Consider the following 27235-nt stretch of genomic DNA (forward strand, 5'->3'; position numbering starts at 1 on the left):
ATCTAGTATATATTTGTTTTAAAAAGTCTTCTGTACTACTTTGATGCTTCTATAGCCTAGGAATAATATGGTAATAATGTCCAACCATTGATACTAATTCTTAGCCATTTTCTCTCGTTGAACATTGTTTCCAATTTTTACTTTTTAGAATAATTCTGCAATAAATATCCGGTTCGTGCCTATTTTTCCCTGAAATAAATTCCCACCAAGTATGCCACCCCTTTGAAGCCACCACTTTTTGCCAAGTTAGCCCAAAAAAGATGTTCCACTTAAACGTCCAGTGGTTTATGTTTGGCTATTAAGGGCTCTCCTGCGACACTAACAGGACAGGTATTGTTAATGATTATTATGACAAAAATATTACTATGTACTATTTTTTGTCTGCTATAATGAACCCCATACATTAGGTTATAAACATCTCAGGGATCAGAAACACCAGGTTGATTAGGTTACACAAACTAAACACTGAAATCACACTCAAGACTCAGAACTGGGTCAATCTATTTTCAAAGCATGGGCGTTCTGTACTCCCCGTTTTTGGTTAACAAAAAAAGTAGAAAGAAGGAAAGAACCGGCCAAATAAAGACAACGACACAGTTGAGGGCAGGGTAAAAAGTTAAAAGCAGAAGCGACCCTCGCCTTCCCGTCCTGCCACACCCATGGGTTAAGATTCCGAAGCCCCGGGTCCCACTTCAGTCCTCGCCCGAGTACCCAGCTCAGCCCAACAGCCGCTTCCTGGGACCAGGTCACCCTCCCTGCCCTCACTCCGCCCCACACTCCGCCCCGCGGAGCCGATTCCCAGTCCCAGTCCCTCCTCCAGCATTGCGTAACCCTGAACGCGGACGTGACGTCCACGGCGTAGGCAGGACTTCCGGAGCGCCGCGGTCTCGAGCAATAGCACCCGCCCCCTCCCGCTAGATTTCTGTGTCCCCATGGAAAGCTTGGCCGCTGCTCGCCCACCGCCCAAGACCAGCAAGCGGCGTGCCCACGAGGTGACTTCGGGGACGGCTGGGTTTCTTTTCGGGAGTGAGGAAGGAGCCAACAGCCTGAGGCCTGGCTTCTTCTGAGGCAGGCAGAACTGAAGTCTCAGTGGTCACGTTGTCGTTGTAATTAATCACCATCAACCGGCGGCGAAAAGTAGGGGCCTCAGGCTCTGGAGAGTGCAAGTCTTTGCAGGTTAATTGTTACAGGAGACTAGTCCTAAAGGCTGTCAACTCTGTTGTGCTTTCGAATCACTGGAAGATCGTTAAGAGTTCCGGTGCCCGGGGCCCTTATCCCAGACCAGTTGAGTCCGAATTTCTAGTCGCCATGGGAATTTTTTTTTAAAGATTCTCATGTGGCTAGAATCACTGTTATTAGACTAATTCTATAGGTGAATTCAGATTTTTGCCCATCCTGCCCAATATCTAAATGGAAAATCACTCAGGACACATCCTTAGAAGGATGTTTAGGATATTGGCCAGTCTGCCAAAAAGTAGGGGTTTTCTTTCTTTTCCCTTGCATTTTGACCTCTGTGGAAGGTCAGTTTTTAGTGGAAATTATTGTGAGAACATATGACCGTTGCGATCGTTGATACCTCTCACAGATTAAAGTGGAGAATGCCTTTGCCTAGTTTTCTTGTGTAGTGAGGTGGAGTTGAACCAGTGGCCAGTGAAGTGCCTCTTACCTCTAAAATCCTGAGATTCCCATAGTACAGTTCAGATGGTCCTGAAAATTTCTGTTTTTTCAGAAATGATTGTTAAATTTGTTTCAAAGGCTAGGTTCAGTATTCAGCTGTTTTTTACGTTAAGTCAGAACGTTTGAAAAATCTAAAGATTAAATACACAAACAACACTTAAGAGTTACTACTCTCATGACTTGTGGGATTAGGGATATCCTTTAAAAATACATATTTTACTAATATGATCTACCAGAGTAACTATCCCTTTGGGTTAGGAGTATAAACAGAAACCATGTATTTCAGAAGATTGTTAGTACTGTCAGATAAGCATAAGTGAAGGCAAGTTCACAGTAAAATGTATAAATCCCCTTTTTATGTTCAGTGCCTTCCTGGGGAAAGTATGCAAACTAAAGTTCCAGAGAGACATTTTCATTCTAGAGCTATTTTATGGACAGTGAAGAATTATTTTGTGTTTGTTAGGATCCAACATTTAGGATAGGTTGAGGTGAGTTTGGGGGAAAACTGAACAACCAAAGCTACAGTAAAGGTTGGAAAATTTACAAAGGAGGGACAGAACTCTTAAAACTACTTCCCTTTCCTACAATAGGAGATCCACAGAATAGTTGGACAGATGAGTACAGAATGGAACTATAGATGGTTAAAGGGCAGATGAATTAAAAATATCTTGAAAAGATGCTAATGTATTTAAACATTCACTTTCTGAAAAGATTTTGGGCATTATAGAGTAGAAATGGGAGGAGAGAATGTTATTAAGATACAGCATACAATCTCAACAATTTCAGCAGCATCCAAGGCCAAAAACAAATTAACTTTTTTTTTCCCCTGGGAGGAAAATGGGAAATTTAAAAGTAATAAAATGTAGAATCTGTGCCTACAAGTAATTAAGTACCCAAATGTGTGAGGTGTGGTGAATGTTGTATCAATTTAGAAAAGAGAGACATTAACATGGAATTACCATGATTATGTTTATAGAAGAACTAAAACTTGAAATAAAATTCTGGAAGTGTAAAAGTGGCCTTAACCATTTCAGCTATTAAAGGTTTTGGCTAAGTATTCCCTTTAGTTTGCTTATCCAAGCCTTTTTGTTTATGGTCATGCTAGGTTTTACTGTATTTTGAAAGATATGCCTGCAGTAAAACAAACTCATGTGTTTCTTCTTTTGAACTCTGTTATCATTGTGTTGTTTTTAGTATCTCAATTTTCAGTTCTCCCATTGCCTCTTGAGTTCATGACTTAGAGGGTAATTTTGCTTTTTCATGGCCTCATAGTTCACTTCTGACTGGATACTAGTCACATGGGGACTCAGTGAACTTACAAATAAATCTGTTCACAAGTCCATCACCCTTGCTGACAAGTTAAACAGTGCCCTGCTGTGTGTGGAATGTCATTTGTATGGAAAAAAAGAGAAGAATTGTTAAGTGAATCCTTTCAGTCTTCTTCCCTATGCCGTGCTTTCTTTAAGACAGTACTTATTGCAACATCCGGAAGAGTGTAAATTGGGGCTGGAGGTTGAGAATGAAAAGAGGTAAAAAATCAGTGTTTGGCTCCCTCACCCCTCAGCTTTAACAGTGGCAGTTATGACAAAAAGGTGAGGGCTTTCTGGTCATAGTAGCAGGCCTGTGTTCAGCAGAAAGATAGGGCTTGCTCTTCTATGGGTAGAAGAAGGCCCTTCAGACTTGTGTCATCTTTGATGTCCAAATAACTAAGCAGGGACCATGCAGAGCCACAGGAGGGAGCTCATGAGGGCATCAAGCCGGATGAACATGCCAGCCTCGGCAGCCAGCTAGGCGGGGGACAAGGCTCCCCTAAGAGATGGGACAGGAAGCAGTGCTCTCCAAAATCCCCCTTTGGTTATTTATAAAGTTAGTTGCCATTCCTACCAATCTATGTATTTTTTAAATTTGTATTAGTACGTGTATAGGGCACATGATGGTTACATTCACTGTGGGGAGTTAGTCCATGTATATAACGCGTCTTAATTCTTTGTTCACCTCCTTTCCCTCTGTTACCTCGCCTCCCATCTCTTGGTCCCCTTCCCTTTTGTGAAAGACATCTTCTCCAATATGATCAGCATTGCATGTACAGAGAGCTTTCCTAGAACCATATGTGACTCTATGTACTCATGTTACTCAGATTTCTCACCATACCTTCATTTATTTTACTGTAGTCTCCAGTAGCCGCCTTCCTTTGCAGAGAAACACTGCATGGTGAGGCTCTTAATCACATACCAGACTATCTAGTTGGCTCCAAGAGCCAAGTCAGAGGGAACCTTTATCTGGAGTCACTCATTTAATGATTGACTTGCGTTTGCACGTTTTAATTTTCAGAATTCTAGTGGGAAAAGAAGTAAGATAGAAAAGAAAATCTAGGGCCAGGCATTCAGCTCAGTGGCACAGCGCCTGCCTGGCAAGCACAAGGTCCTGAGTTCGATCTTCAGTACCAAAAAAAAAAAAAAAAGAAAGAAAGAAAGAAAGAAAGAAAGAAAGAAAGGAAAATCTAGTTACAGAGTACACATTATAGTTTTGAGAGGAATTTGTGTTTTTATTTTATTTAGTTGCCACGACATCCTGGATCCTCTATTTGTAAGAATATACATGTGCACTAAAAAGAATATGTATGATGCCACTGCCTTTTGACAAAGCCACATTACTTACATGTGGAATTTTTTCGGTAACTTGATAGAAATAGTCACATTTTACCCACTGAAAATTATAGCACTCTTATCTGCTATTCTTCTTGTCTATTTATGCTTTTAAATGTGTCTTACAGAGCAAGCAGATTCACTGCAGCATAGATGCATTTTTTTAGAGAGACTATATGGGAAAATACATCATTCAAGACTGGGAGGCTCAGTTTTGCCTGTAGGCCCCAGCAGTGTTTAGTGAATGACCTCAACCCTGTTTTTTTCCTTCCTCCTTTGGTGGTTGAAGACGGACAATGAATGGTCTCTGTACTTACCCTGGCTTGGCAGGGTGGTGACGATGGGCCATTGTGCTCACTGGGGAGGGCTGCGCCGTCTGTTTGTGGATCCTGGCCTTCCCTGACATTGCCAGTCTCTTCTCTCCGCTGCACTAGCCGCTAGGAGAAATGTCGCTGTTCAGCCGAGAGGGCTTGTACCATCAAAGTGGAGGCTCTTCTGGGAAGGTGGGAAGTGAAAGATAAGAGTGAGACCACTGAGAGGGCATCTGGTCTGCTGCAACCATCAGCTCTTCTCCTGGAGAGGTGGTGGCGTCAGAAAGTGTTGCTGGAATGCCTAGAATGATTTAACTTGGCTTTTCAGAAACCCGAGCATTCTTTTTAGACCCTTACACCCTCCGTGTGCAGAAAATAACCAGCTTTTAAAAGGGAGAGGAGAGTAGAAGTAAAAAGAATTCAGATGTGTTAGGAACATGTACCAACTTCCCACAAGGAGTATAATCATCATGCGCTGCAAACATGTACTACTGAAAATTAAATAATAAAGTTTAAAGAAATAAAAGAGTTAACAGGATTCATTTGTAGAGAAGATCCTCGTCTTCCCTTGGGAGCTAACAGGAACTGATTAACTGGCTGCTTAGCAGGAAGAACATGTATTCCTTCTGAAACGGAGATACTCAGGACTGCCCTGCATGTGTTCCTATCTAACGATGGCAGTTAGCGGGGTCCCCAACAGAAATCATGATAGGCACAGCCCATGTTTTCTAAGCCCTGTCCATTGATACTGTTTTGCAGAGGTTTGGGCTTGTTCGGAAATAAATCTTTAAATGTCTATGTAGGCCTTAGAGAAGTGGTGCAATTATATAGTCATGGAAACGTTTTCAAATGCCAAATATTAGGAACCGGTTGCCAAGATTGCTGTTGATCATAATCTGTTTCCTTCTGCTGTCTTACTGGGAGCCTTAATAATTTACAGAATGTATGAGAATCACACCATTCCTCCACGGAAGTTCCAGGCCAGAAGTGAGGAGCAGTTAGGGTCCTCAGTGTGTCAAGGGCAGATTGTACAGCTTACTAATGTGTACACATAAAACGGGGTGGGTGAAAGATAGCTCGAAGCCTGGCTTTTCTACTTCCAGGGAGATAGAAATTGTTCTTACATATTTTTGAAGGGTAACTTGGTGTGTTTTTTCTAAAGCAAAAAAGAGTATGAATACTATTATGAAAAAGATAATATGTGGCCCACAAGCCTAAAATTTTTACTATCTGGACCTTTAGAGAAAAAAAATTGCTGGCATAAAATAATGAGTAATACTGGAAATACTGAGCCTAATAATAATTATAAAGCTCTGTGAAAGTTGCTATTCCTTTAGACATATTTTTCTATACTTTTATCTCATTGGATTTTTGAGAGATGGACTTGTATATTCAAATCAGTGATTCAAGTAATCAAAATATATGGTGGCTGTTTAAATTAAAAATACTTATTACATTAAAAAGCACAGTGCCATTAATCCCCCTCACTTTGAACACACTTATCCCACCATTCTTGCCACTTTCTGAAGCAGCTCTGAAAGACCTCTCGTGTGTCTTTACGAGGTGTGATCATAACTATGGTGAATGCTGCTGCCTTGTATCGTATAGATGGTGGACAGCCTGGGCTGCACCTGAACTGCCCTGGGTCAGAAAGCTTGGAACTGGCTTTCTTCAGTCATCTCCGCGGGTTTCCCTGGCTTCTTTCTTGCAAAGCTACTCCAAGTGAGCATGGGGTGATCTCTGCAGCAGTGTACCATGGCAGCCCTTATACCAAGTTCTTTGTTGACCCAGAGTCATCAGCAACCTCTCCTCAAATTGGGGGTCCTTCCCTCTTTTTAATCACAGCCATTGACATTTGAGCAGCCAGGAGAACATCACGAATGATTCTGGAACCCCTTCAACAGGCATCTACTTCATCACACACACCTAAACCTCTGGCTCCGCCAAACGAGCCTCTCTCAGCCACCCTGTGGATTTTCAGAATGTGGGTGCTGCCACCTGTAGTGCCAGGCTGGATTTCCCACGGATAGTAACGGTGGGATTGGGTCCACAGCAGTGTTCTGGCACAGCAGTGTTTATTACAGCTGTGAGCCTATCAGACTTCCCAGTCCGGGATGACTGACCTACTTCCAGCTAGGCATAGTGACTTCTAAGGCACAGCAAGAGGTCTGGATTCCAAACTTTAAATTTTCAGAAGCCACACAGATGTCTCCTACACTGTTCTGATTTAATTCTTGTGCTACTTGTTAAACTGTACAAAATTTGATTAGGACACACATGGAGTTCGCTTTAATGTCATTATGCACAGCAGGCTCTCAGAAATCTATTCAGATTTCAGTGTTAGAAATACGAAACCTGGCTCTAGTGAATTAGCCACTTAAAGGCAGCACCTTCCAGTTTAGAACTCAAGTACGTACTGATTCCTGCCATTATTTATTTTGTGCTTGCTGCATTTGTTTGTGTGGTAAGGCACCTAAATATTAACTGTATTATATTTCTTCAGTAGCCTGGAAAGCACATAACAGTTAGATAGATTTTCAGATAGTTATTCATGTTTTAAACCTTTAAGTTATACCTTGAAGGTAATGTGAACTGAATTTATACCTTCCAGTGCATTTGGTAACTTTTTTCCCATTTATATTCACTGCAATTGTGCATATTCCTGAATTTAGGATAGGAAACAGGAGGTACTGCCTGTATTTAAGATAAATTTTCAAGTCATATCAGCCTTCTTAGAAAGGACTCCATCAGCATCTAATTTCCAAAGCTTCAAAACCTGAATAGCTATTTGCTTGGCATTGCGTTGTTAGGGGTTCTATCTCATAAAAGCTTAAATGTGCATGCTTTTTAGGATATTATTTTTGTTTAATTCTTGTTTAAGTACATTCTGGTGTGGGCTGGCATTTAGTAGCTCTGAAATTTTGAACAGGAGGAAAACTAAGTCTATTTAAATAGATTATAAACTGTATACAGCTTCAGATTAAACTTTACTTTTAGGTATTTCATTCAGTGAGTCAGTTAGTCAGGGTAAGTAGGTAGGTGGAAAAAGAGTAAATCCTGGCAGAGTAGTGCTGTTTGGCAGGACAGTCTGTGTCACACTTCAGGAAAGTTTGCAATAGTAGAATAGTTTCTTCTTCTGCAGAGAGACAGGAAGGACAGTTAGGCCAGGTGACTGTGATGGCACTCACTGTCTGAAATCAAAACCAAGTCAACCTAAACCCAAACAGGGCCCTTTTGCGGAACTTAAAGCCCCAAGCACACTTGAGCCTAGAAAGATGTTTTTGTTTAAAGAGGCTTCTGCAAAGCTGGCTGTGGTGGCACACATTTGTAATCCCAGCTACTGAGGAAGCTGAGGCAAGAGAATTACATGTTCAAGCCCAGCTGGACAGCTTAGCTAGACCTTGTCTCAAAATAAAAAATAAAGGCTGGGGATTTAGCTCAGTGCCACTGCGCCTGCCTTGCAAGCACAAGGCCCTGAGTTTGATCCCCGGTACAATCAATCAATCAATAAATAAGTAAGTAAATGAATGGCTGGAGGTATAACTCAGTGTGAAGGTCCTGGGTTCAGTCCCTAAATAAATAAATAAATAAATGGCTGGAGGTATAACTCAGTGTTAAGGTCCTGGGTTCAGTCCCTAAATAAATAAATAAATAAATAAATAAATAAATGGCTGGAGGTATAACTCAGTGTGAAGGTCCTGGGTTCAGTCCATAAATAAATAAATAAATAAATGACTGGAGGTATAACTCAGTGTGAAGGTCCTGGGTTCAGTCCCTAAATAAATAAATAAATAAATAAATAAATAAATAAATGGCTGGAGGTGTAACTCAGTGTGAAGGTCCTGGGTTCAGTCCCTAAATAAATAAATAAATAAATGGCTGGAGGTATAACTCAGTGTGAAGGTCCTGGGTTCAGTCCCTAAATAAATAAATAAATGGCTGGAGGTATAACTCAGTGTGAAGGTCCTGGGTTCAGTCCCCAGTCCCAGAAACAAAAAGGTATAGGCTGGGGATGTAGCTCAGTAACAGAGTACTTACCTACCATGTGTGAGACCCTGAGTTCCATCCCCAGTACCGCAAAACAACAACTAAGGCTTCTGCAAGTCCCAAATCTAAGGCAATACCCAAAAGAGGTTTCCAGAGTTAATTTAAGTAGGCATCGACATGTGTTAAGGACTAGTAAATAAAGTAATAGTTGTAAAAATGTAGTTCATGTTCTGTATATCATTTTTGTGTAAACATACTAACTGCCAAATATTTATGTGGTTATAGTCATAGACTTTACTTGCAATAGGAAAACCAGTAATTTGTTTCAGTCACTGAAACATGCCTTAAGGGATTGCCTCCTTTTCAGACCTTGAGATCATAACCCACGTGCCAGGGTCTCCTGGTGTGTTGCATGAAGACTTGGCATGGTACTAGACAGAGGCAGCCTCTTAGGAATTGCTTTGCAAATTATAAAATAGCCATGAGTATCCCACAGCCATACTGATCAGATGTTCATACTGTGGTTCTTTCCTAGTTCGAGAGCCCATCTGGACTTCCACCATCAGAGATGACTGCAAAGGTAAGATTACCTTTTGTCTTATGAGTTCAAAAAAATTTAGTCTTTAAATTCTTGATGTTCTCATTCCATGATGGAGAAGATCAAACAAGTACAGGTTGAGCATCACAGATCCAAATATCCAGAATGATCCAAAATCCAAAACTTTTTGAGCTCTGACATGACCTTCAAAAGGTTTCAGATTTTGAAGCATTTCGCATTTTGGATTTTCAGATTAGACATGCTCAACCAGTGAAAGTGTATGCAAACGTTCCAAAATTTACAAGATGACTGAAAGTGAAATGCTTCTGGTTCCGGGCATTTTGGATAAGATGTATTCAGTCTGTACCTCAGAAAACTAAAAAAGCATCAAGTGTAATACTAAACATCTCTTGTCCCAGACATTGAAGGGTGGACTGGGCCAGCAGGTTAGTTTAGGGAGTAGAAGAGGAGGAACCAAAGGCTCTCACAGTCTTCAGTTAGAATTGACAGCCATTTCTAACTTGGAACTAGTAAAGATAGCCAAGATGATAAGCGTAGGACCTTTTATCTCCCCCTGCGTCTTATCTAAAAATAATATTATTAGCATCTGTCCTCATTATAAGGCTCTGTAGCCTTAAACAAATTGTCTTGTGTGTAACTGATGTATACATACTCAGAGAGCAAGTGTGCGTATACTGGGTTTCTGTGTCATGGTACAGACCTGTCTTTTTTACCTTTTTCAGCCCACTGGCATCCTCAGGAGAGTAGGGATCTAGTAGATTCTCAGTATATATCCGTTGGTTAGTTGATGAGACATTGGAACATCTCTTAAGGATGAACTGTTTGGTGGCTGATCTGTGCTTGCCTTTATTTTGTAGGCATCAACATCAAAAGCTGCCATGTCTTGGTATTCTCATCCAGTATATGCAAGATACTGGCAACATTATCATCAAGTGATGGCTTGGATGCGAAACCACCAGGTCGCCTACAGGAAGGCTGTGGAAGCCTATTTCAGTTTCCCGTGGTACTTCCCAAATTCACTTTCACCCCAAGGCTCTTACGATAACAATGCTGGAGATCCTCAGTCCTACTATGGCCATCGCATGGCCTGGCAGAACTCCCACTGCAGCTATTCCCATGACGGAAGGGCTGAGCAGCCTCTACGTGACAGTGGTAGGATCCAGCCCTCCACAAGAGAAGACCAAGCTTTGTTGGAAGAGGAGGAGGTCGAGATAGAGTCAGATGATGAGGTAGAATATGACCTGAGCAATATGGAAATCACTGATGAGCTCCGCCAGTACTTTGCCGTGACCGAGAGGCACAGAGAAGAGAGACGTAAGTTCCAAACAGTATTTCCTCATGCTGCCTTTCCTTGTCCTAACTTTAGCATCCTTTTTCTTACCTAATATATCAAGTTATTTTTTAGCCCTTCATTTGGGTACAGGTATATTCCAAATCCAGTCTGAAGCCTGGAAAAGCTAAGGTGATGTTGCACCTCAATTACATTAGTTTCCAGAGCTGTTTGTTTTAGTTCCAGAACAACGCTTATCCTAATAATACCTCTGCCCTCACTGAACATGAGCCACTCTGCCAGACAGAGCATATACTTGTGCATATATTCCCTAACTCGCACGATAGTCCCTCAAGGCATGAAACCTATTTTACAAATGAGGAAAATGAACCGTAAGAAGGTTAATCACACAATTAGTCAATTTGGTATTAGGATTCAAAGCATGTGTGCCTGACTCCACTTCCTGTGCTGCTTCCTCTATGCCAAGGCTTGTCGCTGAGACAGCGTGGTTCCTAAAACACCATACCTGAGCCACTTCTCTGTGATGCACCCCAAAGACATTCCTGGTACTGCGCAGCTTCTGGGTCTTAAATTCCTCCCTACAACAGCACGAACCTAAACAGAGTAACAAAATGTGCAGTTCCTGTGTCAGAGAATTGCAAAAAAGGCCTAGTGTCTTCAGTCAGTCAGAAAGCTACAATTCTGTTTTTAAGTTTCTTAGTACCTGGCTGCAAAGAACTATCAAGATTCACCAGACCATATATATTTTAAGTACCTCTGACAAATATACAAATGCTTTTCTGTCTAAGTTAACCAGTATCCAGTCTCCATATTCTTTTTTAGTGAGGTCTAATTGTATGAAATTTTATGTAGAATTTTCTAATGAGCAGAAACACAGACGCCCAGGAATGGGCAAGTTGAATCTCTGTCTTACACTCTCTGTGTGTTCCTATCGATGGACTAGCATTTACCCATCTCCACTGGATGCCACGAACTGAGCAGCAGCCTTTGTATGAAATGTCGTGTCCCGTAGTATCTGTGCCTGTGATTCTTTACTAAACTACTCATGCAGTAATCTTTACTGTCCTTCTTTTGATTAAACTGTTGACTTCTTTGGTGCATATTAGAAAGTGTGTCCCAATGAATATTTCTCAAACAGTACCTTCTATTACACATACAGTGTATTTCTTCCCTCGACCCTCCAGAAATAAATTATACCGTTTATCAAAATTCATACCAAGCATCCATCAGTCTAATTTAAGAGTATACAACAAATGAAGGAGAATAGGCATTGGAGCGTGTGCACATTTGGCTGGAATGCTATTTGTTACAGCTTTCAAAAAAGGAAATGTGATGGAGATAGAGTTTATGACTATGGTGCTTACTAGGAAGTGGAATAATATGGTTTTCCCACCAGCTTTTATGGTGGAAGTTGTAATTAAGGATGAGAGCAAACCTTGGGCATCCTAAAGGTCATTTTGAATTATCTGCTGACTTAAAATAACCCTTAAAATAGTTATTTAGTAAGAAACATGGATGTAAATAAAATAATATCCTTAAAACCAAATTTTAAAATGTAAGCAGTTATGGATATGATTAAGAACCATTTGTGCTCTTCCATATTGCCCTTGTGGAATTCCCAGCCGGTGAACAAGGTCATGAAAATTACCTGCTAGGTAATGATAAGTAATGGCACTTACTGTTACTTGGAATGAAGAAATGATGTCTTTCGGTATTAATTACAAGCTTTCAATCAGTGGTTACAGCTCTTGTCTCTTAGAGTGCTGTGCTTGCTACAGTTCTGTGATATGTTTCACCAAATGAGTTAAGCTTTCCATGTTTTGTAAATTTGATCAACTGCATTTCTTCATTGACTGCTACTCCCAAATCTGCTTACTTTATTGCCAAACTCCAAATTTACTGTTTTCGTCATTGTCCTCTGTTGAATTGTATCCCCTTAAAAAGATGAGCTGGAGGCTTTCTATTCCCCAGTACCTCAGAATGTGATCTTATTTAGAAACAGGATCTTTGCAGAAGTAGTGGAGGTAAAATGAAGTCATGCAGGGGCCCTTATTCATGTGATGTGTGCTTTATTAAAAGAGGAAAATGCGGACTTAGAGACAGACACCCATAGAGGGAGAACATGGTATGAAAATCGGCATTACACTGCTGTAAGCCAAGGGCTGTCCAGGGGCTGGGAGAGCAGGCTGGGGTGTGGCTCAGAGATAGAGCTCTTGCCTAGCATTCACACGGCCCTGTGTTCAATCCCCAGCACCACAAAAAAATGTACAAACAGCAGCTGGGAGAGAGTTCTGGAACAGATCCTTCCCTAGCACCTTCAGGGAAAGCACGGCCCTACTCACACCCTGATTTCAGACTCCTGACCCCTGGAACCCAAAAGCAGTACATTTCTTTCTTCAGAGCCACCTAGTTTATGGTACTGTGTGATGGCAGCCCTGAGAAACTAATGCAGTCGTACTGTGAGAATTTTCTTTGCTCCCTGTGTTGTCATTGCAGGCAATCTGTGACTGGGACTTAAAGTAAACCACACATAGCTTTGGCCATCTTGGTAAAGAGAGTGTGTTACATGTTTGTTTAAAAATAATCTAGGTAGGTGGCCAGGGATTTAGCTCAGTGGTTCTGCCGGCCTGCCTCAAAAGCGCAAGGACCCGAGTTCGATCCCCGGTACCAAAACAAAAAAATCTACGTAACAAACCATCAGAAAAGAATTTTACGAAAGGCAGTGGACATATATGTCATTAGGAGCAGGACACGGGCCACTGTGGCAGAACAGCTCGGATCCCAGGGTTCCAGCCTGGCAGCCCCACCCACTAGCCAGAGGTGCTTATTGTCTTGTGGGACCCCCTGCCTCCACTGTTCTGTGCCTCCGCCTTCTCACCTGTGAAGTGGGGATCCTCGTTAAGGGGGTGATGATCACGAAAAAGAAATGAGTTCATACAAGAAGGGTCATAGAATGGTGCTTGGCACAAAGGCAGTACCCAGGAAGTGTCAGTTGTTAGTTAATTGCTAGTACCCCATCCTTTAACCTGATGTATTGACCATACATTGGCTTTGCCCTGATTAGTTTATCTTGATTAGTGTTTGATTGAAATTCTACCTACAGTATTTTTAGTAAGATGTTTTGTGGTTTCAGAAAGGTCGTATATTTCTGCTCTGGGTAATTCCTTTCAAACTTTTAACTAATTTGGAATATTGAAGATATGAAAGAATTAAAATTGTGCTATCTTTCATACTTAGTCATTAACATGATTTTTAGTTGATTCAAGAACGTTCTCGCTTGCTAAAATGTAATATAGTAAAATGCACAAAATGAATCCGCTCCCATGTCACTAATAGCACTAAACACAACAGGCTTTGGGTTCTTTGTGCCTTTGAAACGTGTAGTTGGGGCTGGGAATATAGCTTAGTGGTACAGTGCTTGTCTAACATGCACAAGGCCCTCAGTTCAGTCTCCAGCACCACAAAAATAAATAAGTGAGTAAATAAATAAATAATGTAGTTGGTGCACAGTTCAAAACTACTTCTCCCAGAGTCTCTGCAGTTGCTTTCATGTCCTACAGCCTACCCTGAAAGCATTATCCAGTCCCTGGTAAGTGAGAATTGTCTGGAGAAAGTGAGAACTCGGCATGATACAGGATTTGATCTGAAGACTTGGTATATATTAGAAGAAGCTGCCAGGGCCTGATCCTGCACCAATGAGAAAATAATGGGCAGCAGGTCACTAACATTATCTTTGTCACAGCCTTTTTGGGGTACAAGATGGGCATGTTCCCTCTAGCAGGAATGAAGGATAGAATTCATGTGGAAGTCATTTGAATTCCCGTGGCGCTTTCTAATCCATTGCCTTCACTAGAAATTTTCATGGAGATTTAGTTAACGTACACAGTTGGGAAAAGCTTTAAGAAAGAGATAAGGATCCTGGGTAGTGTGAATAATTGGGTATGGTGTTTTTGCTTTGTATTGCTCTTTGAACCACTAGAACTACTTGTTCAAACAGGGCAAATTCAACTTGGAACATGAATCGTGCAGAGGACACAGGATTTTATAAAATATTACTAGCAAGGGAAGTCATAGCTGAATTTTAAATTTTTAACTTTTCAATATTATTCACTTCCATAGAAACATGTGAGTTATACAGTTTATCATCTGAGTCTTAATACTTTCTGAGGATAATATCCTTCACACTAGATAGCAGGTTCTTCTTTCTCATCTCTGCCCTTCCAGGTAGTCTCCAATTTACTATTTTTCAATAACAAAAACCCGAAAGAATTAAGAATTCCTTTTGTGCAGTAGGAGCATGCATGCTTTTGATTATGTTACATATTATCATTTCCTAACACCATATTTCCATTACTTAAAACATCAATGGTAATGTTGCTTATGAGAAAGTAGACAGTTGAGAATTTTTAAGGTCAGCTGAGTTTTCAGTTATTTGCTTAGGAAAAAATGTTTACTACTAGGTTAAGACATGTATTTTTTTAGCCATAAGTGGCCATCACTATAGACTGCAAGGCTATCTTCCTAATACTTAGAGGGAGCCCGAGAGAAAGTTACCATCCCACATAGGGAATAAGGCCTTTGGAAATAAACACTGACCCTGTGGCTTGGGGCTGTGCTACTCAGATGTTTATCATCTGTGTTTGGGGGGTAGGTGTTGGGTCAAAACAGGGATGTAGTCTCAAAGGATATGATATGCTTTAGCCCAGTTAGGAAGAGGGTACAAAATCAGATTTAAAATGATGCATACAAGAGTATCTGTGGTGTGGTCCATGATTGCTACTGCAAATGAGGAGTAGAGCTGATGTCCTAGACAAGGAAAAGAAGAGCTTTGGGGGTGGAGGGAGTAAAGGAACGAACTCTAGGCTTTGTGGGATGGCATCTGTTTGGAATGAAGAAAAGGAGTAAGTCAGCTTCTTGCTTAGACACTAACATGCTGTTCTTTCCAGAGGGCCAAGATGTGGCGTTTGTACATCTGATGGGAGCCATCTGCTCACTGTTCTGTGTTTACCTGAGTCAGAAGGTGTGGACTCAGTCTCCATAGTGAGCCTTCAGTCTGCCGGAGACCCACCTGTTTCTGCTTCACCCACTCTCTGGAAAGCCTAGCACTGTCGTGAAGCTGATAGCCTAGTGTTCCCTGAGCTGTTTTGGTTTCGACAATGCAGCTAAAGTATGAAATCACACTGATTGAGCATAATTCCACCCTGTGTGTCTGTTTCATCTAATCTAGCTGTTCAGAAGTGCCTGAAGCCGATCAGTGAAATGGTAGATGTGGAAGGCCACAGAAAATGGAAGGGAGAGACATAAATGTACTTCTGTTGTGAAAGTGAGAAGCAATTATCCACTAACTTCAGGATTACATTTGTCATGGAGCAGGGGACACAGGATGAGGAGCCCAGTCAGAAATGGCCCCAGTTCTACTACCAAGCATGTGTGTTCTGAGAATGTTGCTGATGAGCAGAAATGAGGCATTCTTGATCCAATCACGTTTGTGTTTTCTCTCGGTTGTGCTACCATCATTAATTTTAGCAACATAGCAGAAAGTCTCATCAGAGAGACATGCTAGCAAGGCACAAGGGCACATACTTGTAATCTCAGCTGCTTAGGAGGCTGAGGCAAGAGGATTGAAGGTTCGAAGCCAGCTTGGGCAACTTAGCAAGACCCTATGTCAAAATAAAAAATAAAAAGGGCTGGGGATGTAGCTCAGTATAAGGCCTGGGTTCAGTTTGCAGGTACCACACACACTGAGGCGGTGGCGGGGGGAATCCTAGAAAAAAATGAGGGGAAATCACATTCCTTAATATTCACTATCTTAGTGCGTTTCCTTCAAAATGATCTGCCTTTGGGCTAATAACTCTTATCTATTGAATATTCAATGAATAGTTTCCTGCTATGTAAACTTCTCTAAACTTCAAGTAACTTGCTGTGTTTTTTCCCTTTATGGACTGTAAAGGAAATTGATAACATCATGTAGATGCATAGATTGAGGCAAAAATATCAACATTATATATCCTAAACTTCGTTGAAGTCCAGGAAAGTTTTTCCTTAATAATAGCTTTTCTTCTTTTAACCCTATCTTCATATTAATCCTCTTATTCATTGCCTATGGCTGCTATAGCAAATTACCCCAAACTTGGTGGCTTAAATCAAGAGTTCTAAAAGTCCAAAAACAAAATGTGAACGGGGCCACCTTCCTTCCTTAGGCTCCAGGTCCTTATTTCTGCCAGCTTCTGATGTCCCTTGCAGTCCTTGGCTTGTTCAGCATTGCCTCCAGTCTCTGGCCCCGTCTTCACATGGCCTTCCCGCTGTGTCTCTGTCTCCTCCTCTTTCCTATCTAAGGAAGGACGCTCATGAGATATATTGGAGGGAAAACATAAACGTGACTAGATCGAGAATGCCTCATTTCTGCCGCATCAGCAATGCTCTCGTCCAGTGATCTCATCTTTATTGTCAATCATATCTCCAAAGACCCTGTTTTCAAATGAGGTCATGCCCTGCGGATCTGGGTGGGCATGAAGTTAGGGGGACACTTTTCAACCCACTGCAAACCTATTTAAAAGCCGGAATGGAATCCAAGGGATATTTCTGATTTGTAGTAAAACAAATTCCCTTGGCCAGATGCCCTACAAGAAAAAAAGTGGTAATAATGAGCCCTACAGCTGTTTCCAGTGAAGTTGGCCCACCTGCCTGTGACGAAGCAACTGTACTTCCCAGCTTCGGCTGGAAGGGCCTTTGTCCGGTTGGCTGAGCCCTTGCCTTCCCTTGACAGGAGGAAAGTCTGCCAGTGATTAAGAACACTTTCTGTCCCTGTGAGAGAGGAAGGAAGGAATTAACAGAAACCAGAACACATGGAGGCCTCTAAACAGGCACGTTCCTTCCATTCAAGGTTTACTGGGTCTCCCGAGTCAGTGTGCACTAAAGTGCTTTCAGATGTTGTGGCCATCAGTGCACAGCCAGTCGGAGTGTATTTCATTTTAAATTGACTGGTTTTCTAATCTGTGAGGTAACCCTAAACCTTTTTTCTGAGAATTAGGTAAGTAGAAGTAAAGTGACTTAAGTGTAAGGGAACAAGGACCAACCCCAACTCATGGGTGCCCCTCTGTTCCCCTCCCTCCACCCCATGCCCTGTGCCATGGCTCTGAGGAACCCAAGGGCAGGGAGCCTTGTCCAGCATCCTGAGACTGGAGCGTCTGTTTCTCTCACTGGCTTGTCAGCATTTCTCTTTGACAGTGTCCTGAAGAAGAGTTGTTTACAAAAATATTGTGTGTGACCTTTGAACGTTCATTGGACAGTCATTTCCTGAGTACCTGCTTTGTCAGGCATAGTGGCCTCTTAGGCTGGGGATACAGCAATGAGTGAAGGAGACAGTGCTCTTCTGCCATAGGTGGCCCTCGGGGCTTGGCACAGGTGCCAGTAGACCTGTCCGCCCCTGTGGTCTGTCAGACTTCTCACACATTGGGTCAGTGTTTTAGAGCAACTCTTGAGAGGCAGGGAGTGGACAAGGGATGAGCCTTAAATTCTCATGAGGAAGCCTGAATGGGAAGGAAATATAGGTAGAGAATCAAGAGGAGAGGACTGTGTCATTAATTCTTTGATTCTTACAGTGTATGTTACGTGGTGTCTTTTTGCTTTTGTTTTGTTTTTGGTAGTACTGGAAATTGAACCCAAGGCCTTCATACTGAGCTATATCCCCAGCCCTATTTTATTTTTTGTGAGACAGGTTCTCACTAAGTTGTTGCCCAGGCTGATCCTCTTGCCTTGGCCTCTCAGAGTGCTGGGATTACCAGCCTGTAGCACTGAGCTCATTTTACACTGTATGACCTTTATTAAGAACTAAGATCCTGCAGTGGTGACCAGTGAGCAAATACTGCATGTGAACCGGGAACATGACATGGGCTTCCTTGCCTGCCACGTGGGCTTGTGTGGTGTTCACAACATGTTTCATGGGCAGATGTCAACGTGGAGAGAAAACATCCCTCCACATATAATCCTTATAGTTGTTTAATGTGTAAGACACTTTTTTTGCCAGAAGAGTAACAAAAAGAAGCATACTTTTAAACATCTTAAATGTTAAGGAAAAGATACAAAAGTAAAAGGCTAAATTCACACATCCTGATGGCAGAGAGCAGCACTATTATGAAAGCTAAGATCTTGGTGTTTGTTAAAACTTCTAAATTTAGGGATCGGATTTAGATGAGAAGTTGAACATCTGGTATGCCACTGAATCTGTCCGTGAATCAGTTGTAGTCTTGGAACAGGTTTGAATAAGAGACCCTTCCATCACATTCCACCTTAATGGAAAGCCCCCGGCCTGGCTATCAGCGCCACACCCTGCCTGGGTCTCCGGAAGTGCTGTTCCTAGGTCTTTTGGAAGGCCTGAGTGCGAAAGAGCCACACCTGCACTTAGAAGTGTGTGGCTGCACATCGGTATCCTAGGCCACTTTTCCGCTTTCTTCTGAGGCCTACCAGAAGAATGGAGCTGGAATCATGGGGGAGGAGGCCAGGAGCAGCTGGGCACCAGCCAGGCTTCCACCAGCGTCCGCGCCAGGAAGGGATCTTATGGAAATAATTAGATGTTGCAACCATTGAGTGCTTTTCTCTGACCTGATGTTTAATATTTCTTTTCTCTCCTTGAACAGTAACTGGGAGTCAGAAAAATGTCTGGAAATGGCCATTTTCTGTGGCCAGTTAGGGCCCAGTTCATCTGCTCCCACACTGGGGCAACGGAGCTCAGTTTGGAGCAACATAGATTTTTTTTTTTTTCTGAGACAGGTTCTCGCTATGCAGTTTAGGCTGGCCTCAAACTCACTTTGTAACCTCAGCTGGCCTTGGACTTGCAACAGTCCTCCTGCTTCAGCCTCCCAAGTGCTGAAATTACAGGCACACACCTCTACCCCTGGCAGGACATGGAATTTAGACAACTGTGAGAACCAAACAGATTCAATACTGATGTTTCAAACCTAGTAGAAAGACCAAAATTGTGAAGCAAGTGCTTGTTGGCCTCGAACACTTTTGCATATTAACATGTTCACGATGAGCCCGTAATTCATGTCTCACTACCAGGCAGCTCTGAACAGGTGGTACATACATGACTATCCCATCAGGCAGCATGGGATAGTCCCATCCGGTGGTACAGTCCACTGGTGGCTTGAGCCAGCAGAAACATGTTAGGCCAACATTTTGGCATTGTTCTGAGTTTCACAGTAAGGCAGCCATACTTCTTTTCCATGGGTAAGATAACAGTTTGCGGGTATTTATTTTGTTTGGCAGTCATTTAGCTCATAATATATGTCTTCGTATGCAAAAATAAATTGCACGTGGTCTAGTAGAGCAGTGGCCACACACATGTGGCCATATCCATTTTTAATATGTCCAAGTTTGTAAAGCTCCTTCCCTCTACCTCCAAGGTGATATTTATAAAGAACAGAATTTATGAGAGTGACTACACGTAGCTGTATAAATATCTTTCCCTTCATACTTGATTAGTGCACTACTTTGTTCCCTGCCAGGCATAGTGTGGAGGGAGCCACCAAGGAAAGAATGATTTATGTCATTGTTTTATTCTACTACAGCCATCTTTACTGCTTATCTAGTGGCGCTTCTCCTGGTAGCAATAGTAGCTGCAGATAACGTACCCTCTGCTATCAATTTCTCTCTAGACAGTCACTTACAGAATCTATGTGGGTTTGCTAAGTTTAACCTTATACAGCATTGTTTTGTTGACACTTTTATGTTGTGATTTATATAAGAATAAAAATTATGATATTGGGACTTACTATAGTAAAAAAATAGGGAAGGAAAGCAAATTCAATAAATATTCCTTGCTTCACAGGAATCTTATTTTTCCCCTAGTGCTGGGGATTAAACCCAGGGCTTCCTGCCTGCTAGGCATGTGTTCTAGTCCTGAGCTACATCCCTAGCCAAGCTGTTAAATTAGTAGGACTAACATGTCCCCACTGGCTTGTACCACCAGTGTGGCTGTCCCATCAGGTGACATGGGGCAATCACATGAGGTGGTACAAGCCACCCAGCAGCAAAACATACAAATTATGGCCCCATCATGAACATGTTAAAGTATCTAACTGGATGTGTGAAACTTGCAGTATCACCTAGGCTAACCTATAAAGTGGCAAGTCCAATCCTGCCATGAGGAGACCAACCGTCTAGTGCAGATCTGTTAATGTAGCAGGCAGATTAGAAGTCAGAGCCCTCCATTCCATTGGTACAATTGCCATTTCTGTGCCCTTTTACCATTAGCAAGTATTGAATCATTTAATCTGTTGTTGCCTAGTATGATTTGTGTCTTGAATCTGTGCAGGGATTGTCAGTGATTGTTGCAATCTGTACTTATGAGGGCTTATTGTTTTCTAGTCAGTACCTCTTTCAGAGGGGTGGTTATTTTTTTCTCCACTACCTCATTTGTCATGTGAAGTACTTCTTCCAACTCTGGACTTCGCAGGAAGCCCTTAGTTCCCATACTGCCCTGGTGCACACCATCAGCCTTCCGTGGCTGTGCAGGTTGGGGGCAGCTATGCAAGTAAGAGCCCCAAGTGGCTTCATATTCTCCTGTATTTCTAGGGCATGAGGCAGAGATTTGGTGGCTTGAAGACCCTGGTTCCTTGCCGGGTCATGCCTCAGGATCCCTCTCCACTGGCACAGTTGGGTCCAAGGGAAAGCCAAGGATCCTTAGGGGCCCCGGCAAGGTGGCAGTGGCGCACTCCTCCTATACGTGTGTGTGTGTGTGTGTGTGTGTACACAAGCTCATGTTCCTGTCTGTTCCCAGGGCGCCAGCAGCAGCTGGAGGCAAAGCGCCTGGATGAGTACGTGAACGCTGACCATGACCTGTACTACAACAACCGCAGGACCGCAGAGCCCCCAACCGAGAGTCCGGGTGAGCGGCGCCAGGCCGAAATGAAGTGCTTGTATGGGGTCAGCGCTCCCAAGATCCTGGCCATGGAGACTGCAGTGCAGCTGAGCTTTGACAAGCACTGTGACAGAAAGCAGCCCAAGTACTGGCCTGTCATTCCCTTGAAGTTCTGAGCCTTGAGCACAAGGCCCCCAGGGAATGCTTCCGGAACAGTCCCCAGCCTCACCCCTGCCTTTTTTTTTTTTTTTTTTGGAACCGAGGATCAAACTCCGGTCCTTGTGCTTGTGAGGCAGGCGCTGGAACCACTGAGCGAAATCCCCGGCCCCCTGCCTTTTTTTTAAGATAAACTCTTTTCATCTCTTCTGTGCATTTCTCAGGGAAAGAGGCCTTTATACTGAGAGATAAGCATGTTCCCCAAAGGCCCACTGGGCCTCTCAGGGACTGTGTACTATATTAGCTTCCCTATTGCTAGAACAAAATACCTGACACTTACAATCTGTTTGGGTTCATGGTTTGGGAATGTTCAGTCTAAGGTAGAAACAGCCTGCCGGAAAGACATGGAGAAAAACTGCTTACCCTATGGCAGCCATGAGGCAGAGAGAGAAGGAGGGAGGGGTGGCGGATGCTTCCAGGTCATGCCCTCAGTGACCACCCCTCCGACCAGTCCCCACCTTACAGCGTGGGAACTCATCAGCGGATGAATCCATTGGTGAATACAGCTCTGCCATGGTCCAGTCACCTTCCAAAAACCCCACCTCACCTCCAAACACATGAGATTTGTGAGGGACATTTTACATGTGAACTGTACCAGGGTGGATGTCATATGTCGGCTACTTGGAAGTCAGCAGGATGGCTACTGTTGCCAACATGAGAAACTTTCTCTTGACAAAATGAAATGTTTTGTCTTTTTATAAATTTTTTTAACCCACCTGGACTTTGCAAATACCTTAAGCCAGATGTTCTGTCTGCCTTAAGCCAGTTGTTTAGCTCCCACTGAAAACGAGACATGCATGCAGTGAGACAAGTACCACTTCTTTCTAATGCATGGCCTGGCCTGGCTGCTTGGTAAAGGGCCAGAGAATAAGTACTTTTGGTTTTGCAGGCCACAGGGTCTGCGCCGCAAATGCCCTCAGGGTGTGAAAACAGTCATAGAGGGTAACAAAACAAACTGGGTTCCAATAAAACTTTATTTGTGAAAACAAGCATAGCGGAGGCCAGCCTAGGCAACTTAGCAAAATAAAAAATGATACAGACTGGTAGTGTAGCTCAGTGGTAGAGCATGCCTGGGTTCAATGCCCAGTACCAAGGGAGAAAAGGCATGGTCTACAGGTGGTAGTTGTACCAACTGCTGCTCTAGCGGAGTGAGAGTCTCCTGTCTGACATTAGTGTTATCTTTTTTTCTCTACAGAGCATTAATGTCATACAAAATTGAAAGCAAAGTATAATTCCCAAGCTTGGCCACTTCTGTAGTCTCTGTTACAGAGAAGGCACAATTGAGCTGGGACTCTATATAGCAAATATTGTTTTGATAAAGGAATGCATTTCTGAGAATGAAAATCTAAAAATTGATGGGACAGTCCATTTGTAAAAAGCAGCTGCCTCTTAAATAAGTTATTACAGTCCATTGCCAGGGTGAGCTGTGTTGACCCGACAAGATTAGCACATCCATCAAAGGTTAGGGAAAAGATTTAGTCTTGACGCGTTTCTCCCTAAGAACACAGCTTCGCATTCAGCCCCTGCCCTGAGCCAAATCCATTACTTTCATCAGCCCCAGGTGTTTAGTTTTCCAAGCTCTCATTTTATTACTGGAGTTGCAATTTGTCCTTAGGTTGTTGCAGACAAAGTCAGAATTCACTTGCCCCTGAGGTGACACATGACTAGAATTTCCTATCTTTAGTATTTCTCCTTTTCACTGGAAACTCATAGGCCTAGGTGTAAAATAAATGTGACTCAAACACATGCAAAGCAAAGCCATCCTTGCAGCAGGGGCTTAGCTCTTTGGGAGTGAGCACTTCTGTTTACCTCAGACTCACAACCTCCCAAAGAATACATCATGTGGTCCCACCCCTTGCTGGCTTTGTCATCTTACGTGGCAGTTACTTTGACCTCTAGGTTGTCTTCCCTTCCTCAAAGTGAGTGTTAATACCACTACCCCTTCATGAGGTCATGACGAGGACCACGTTGCGTAGTGCCTGTGAAACACAGTGCTGGCTACACGGTCAGTAATCAATATCGATTTATTCCCTGTCTTTAAAACGTGCCGGGGGAGTCTAGGATTTACACTGAAATAGGGAGAACTGTTTCCCTGGCAGCTCTCGAACTGATGTGTCGCCTTCTGGGCGACTTATCCCCCCCTCCCTGTTTTTCCTCCCAGGTGTCCCTCGGGGCACCAGTGACTTATTTGTTCAGCACATATTTGAGTCTTCTTCATCCAGTTGGCTACACCATCCTCTCTGCCCTTGGGGATGGCACTGGGGGCTCAAGGGAGGCAGCCAGGCAGCTGTGACAGCAGTTGCATCTGTACACTGGTATAGGCAACCAAAAGAGCTAACTGGGGCTTCTCAGCCTGTGCACTACTGATATTTGGGGCCAGAGCATTCTCTGTTGAGGGGCGAAGAAGCTTCCTGTGCATTGTAGGGTGTTTAGCAGCGTCACTGACCTCTACCCACAAGATGCCGATGGCACCCCCACCACCATTGTGACAACCAAGCACGCCTCCAGACCTTGTCACAGACTGAGAAGGGAGGCAGAATCTGCGTATGGGAAACTCCCAGTTGTTTGGAGACTCGAGGACAGTTCAGCACTGGCTACAGAGAACACGACACGCAGGTACTGCTCAGATCGCAATGGGGGCTTCCCAACGTGAAGGAAACTGAGAGAATCCTGACCGGGAAACAGCACAGACCCACTGAAGAAAGGGCTAGATGCAGAAGGAAGGATGTTGGCCAGCGTGACCCGGAATCAGCCTATCAGGTGACTCAGCTAAACCCTCAGCGTGCTCCAGAGAAGCCACACAGCTAGGGTTGCTTTGATGACAAGAGTCAGACTTCTCAAGGTCCGATTGTTCAGTGTACCTGAGAAGTGTTAAGATGAGACTTTGATCTCTATGGGCCCCAGTCTAGTTTTTTTTTTCCTCTTACCCTCTTTTCTAAATCCCATTTTTGCTTCTGTTTGGGAGCAACTGTCCAGTGGCTTTTATCCTCTGTGTGTATGACCGAATATTTGCATACCTAGTTCTAATTAATTGTCCCTGGCTCTTTGGGCAACTGTAGAAAAATCTGTAGATGGCTCAACTGATAGGAACACAGGTTGGAAGTGCCAATGTCTGCTGGGTAAAAAACCTCTTTTTTCTCTCTAGGTAGAGAGAGAGCACGTAACACTGACACCAACTGTGGGGTCACCCCCAGCACAAAGCAGCTCTTCAGTGGCCACTAGCTGGGTGTCATGTGACACTATCTGTCTGGAATTACCATCAGATCCCACAAGACTGCCCCTGCTTCAGTTGCCAGTACCACAAAAATAAATAAATATGACCAAGGATACAGCTGAAGAACTAGGCAGAAGTAGTGCAGGTGCAGCATGGAAGAGGGGCAAAGAGGTGGCATGCTTTCCTGGGTACGCCACCCTCCAGGCCACTATACGTTCAGCTATCTAGAAGCCCTCAATGCTTCATTGTGTAGATGCGACTGATTAAATCATTGGCCATTGGTGGAAGTTTTTTTCTGGGGGTTTTTGTGGCACTGGGAATTGAACTCAGGGGTGCTGTACTATTGAACCACGTCCCTAGCCTCCTTTTTCATGTTTTTCTTTTGAGACAGGGTCTCACAAAGTTGCCCAGGGAGAATTTGAACTTGCGATCCTCCTGCCTCAGCCTCCCAAAATGTTGGGATTATAGGTACGCACCACTACACCTGGCTAAAGGGAGGTTTTTAGGACAAAAATGAGAATCCCATCATATATTTTGAAGTAATAATCCTTTGCCACAGTGATCAAGAACCACAGTGACATTGGTCCAAGCTTGAACAGAGTTGCTGGGCAGTACTTGTCGCATAAGGTTGCAGTGGCCTTTGTGTAAGTTTGTGATCCTGGCAGACTCTTTTATGATGTTAACTATCAGCCAGTTGTGCATAAAAACCCTTCCTTTATAATGGCCCCGTTTAATTTCTTTTTTTTTGTATTAAATTCTTTTATTGGTACATTGTAGGTATACAACACAATTATGGGAATTGTACCTTTACATAATGCATCTTGGTTCTTATTTTTTCCCCATTCCTAGCCCTCCCTTCACGCCCTCCACCCTTCCCTATTTACAAAGACTTTATTTCCATTTTTTCCATTTCTCATCATTTTTTCCTTTCCCTTCTTTCCTTTCCCCTGCCCCTCCCACTACCCCTACCCCTTTGGACCTTTTCTTCCTGTTTTGCATTATCGATTATCCATTCTAATCATTGGTACATTTTAGGTATACAATATAATGACATTCATCATTGGAAATTTGCACCTTTACATAGTCTCTCTTGGTTCTTATTTTTCACCCTTGCCCAGCCCTCCCTTCAACCCCTCCAGTCCTCCCGTTTAATTTCTTTGTCTAGTTATTTTTGTTGAGGTTGACACAAGGGACTCCATGTTGATTCTGACAACTTTCACACCTTTAATCACATGTTCAGTTCCCCTGGCAAACAGCCCCCATCCTGGGGCTTTTCAGGATCCCAAGAGCTGCCTCGTTCAAACAATAGATGCCTCCATCACGCAAGAAATTCCAAAGGATTTAGGAGCTCTGTGTCAGGAGCCCGAGTCAAAAACCAAATGTTAGAACAAAATGTTCTTCTAGAGCCCCTGTCTCCAAAGGGTTGTAGGAGCCAGGGGCAGAGACCAAATATGTGTTTCTTACTCTATCACAATATCCCACAGTGGGGGCAGGCAGACCACTTGCAGGCCTATGACAGAAAAGATACTCAACACCACTGGTAATCAGAGAGCTGCTAATTAAAATAAGCGTGATATTTCATGCCCTTCCAATAGGCAAATGCTTAAAAACCCACATTGAGAAAAGGTCCAAAGGGGTAGGGGAAGTGGGAGGGGAAGGGGAAAGGAAAAATTATGAGAAAAGGAAAAAATGGAAACAAAGTCTTTGTAAATAGGGAAGGGTTGAGGGCGTGAAGGGAGGGCAGGGGAAGGGGGAAAAATAACAGCCAAGATACATCATGTACAGGTACAAGCACCCAATGATAAATGTAAATGTATTGTATACCTAAAATGTACCAATAAAAGAATTTAAGCAAATAGTGTAAAAAAAAAAACCCACATTGAGGTAGGAGTGTAAGAAGTCCTGATTTAGGATCAATCGAATGGCCTTTTAGAGAGGCCAGCTTTGCCGCTGAGGGGAACACAGACTGGAAGTCCCAAAGAGAAGAGCACGGTGACATTTTCCTATAAAGTTAGAACATACACGTGTGACATGGTTTACATCAGCCTCCTGCACTCATAGGCGGGGCTTCTGAAAGGTGAATGGATTGTGGGGGCTTAGAGCTGACTTGCTGTCAGGAGGTGGGGTCTGGTCAGAAGGGGCGGGTCACTGAGGGCGTGGCCTGGAAGGGTTTCTCTCCCTCCCAGCCTCTCCCTTCACTCTCTGCTTTGGCCGCCATGCCTTGAGCAGCTTTTCTCTGCCACCCCGGTGCCATGCTGCTTCTGCCTTGGAGCCCGCCAACTATGGACTGAAACCTCTACAAACTGAACCAAAATAAACTCCTCGGTTAAGCTGTAGGTGCCGGGTACTGTGTCTCAGTACAAGGAAAATGACTAAGACTATGCATGACCCCACAATTCTCTTTCCTAGTGTATGCCCAAGAGATGGCCTGGCATATGAGCACAGGGAGGTGCACGCAAGAATAGTTACTGCAA

At 43.2% G+C, this 27235-nt stretch overlaps 1 protein-coding gene and 1 long non-coding RNA gene across 3 annotated transcripts in view; one reads left to right on the plus strand and one right to left on the minus strand.

Annotated features, from left to right (window-relative positions):
- LOC147823300 (uncharacterized) overlaps window positions 1–27235 on the minus strand; it is a 206901-nt gene that overhangs the window by 116476 nt on the left and 63190 nt on the right. For both annotated transcript variants that reach the window (XR_015444139.1, XR_015444140.1), the window contains exon 2: window positions 4640–4817. This is a non-coding gene — a long non-coding RNA (uncharacterized LOC147823300). The remainder of the gene's footprint in view (window positions 1–4639; window positions 4818–27235) is intronic.
- Window positions 846–27097, plus strand: Gemin8 (gem nuclear organelle associated protein 8). Its single transcript, XM_004870994.4, has 4 exons — window positions 846–992; window positions 9156–9200; window positions 10037–10493; window positions 21251–27097. The coding sequence occupies exons 1-4, from the start codon at window positions 933–935 to the stop codon at window positions 21505–21507; spliced, it is 819 nt and encodes a 272-aa protein (XP_004871051.1). The 5' UTR covers window positions 846–932; the 3' UTR covers window positions 21508–27097.

This window comes from Heterocephalus glaber, unplaced genomic scaffold, assembly GCF_053883595.1.
Source record: "Heterocephalus glaber isolate CG9 unplaced genomic scaffold, H.glaber_assembly_v1.0 deba00001594, whole genome shotgun sequence".
Classification (NCBI taxonomy): domain Eukaryota; kingdom Metazoa; phylum Chordata; class Mammalia; order Rodentia; family Bathyergidae; genus Heterocephalus; species Heterocephalus glaber.

Excerpts from the sequence above, each read along its gene's own strand:
- Gemin8 (XM_004870994.4), top strand. The coding sequence starts at position 933 with ATGGAAAGCTTGGCCGCTGCTCGCCCACCGCCCAAGACCAGCAAGCGG. Across the intron at positions 993-9,155 it reads GCAAGCGGCGTGCCCACGAG|TTCGAGAGCCCATCTGGACT; the intron begins GTGACTTCGGGG and ends GTTCTTTCCTAG. Across the intron at positions 9,201-10,036 it reads CATCAGAGATGACTGCAAAG|GCATCAACATCAAAAGCTGC; the intron begins GTAAGATTACCT and ends TTTATTTTGTAG.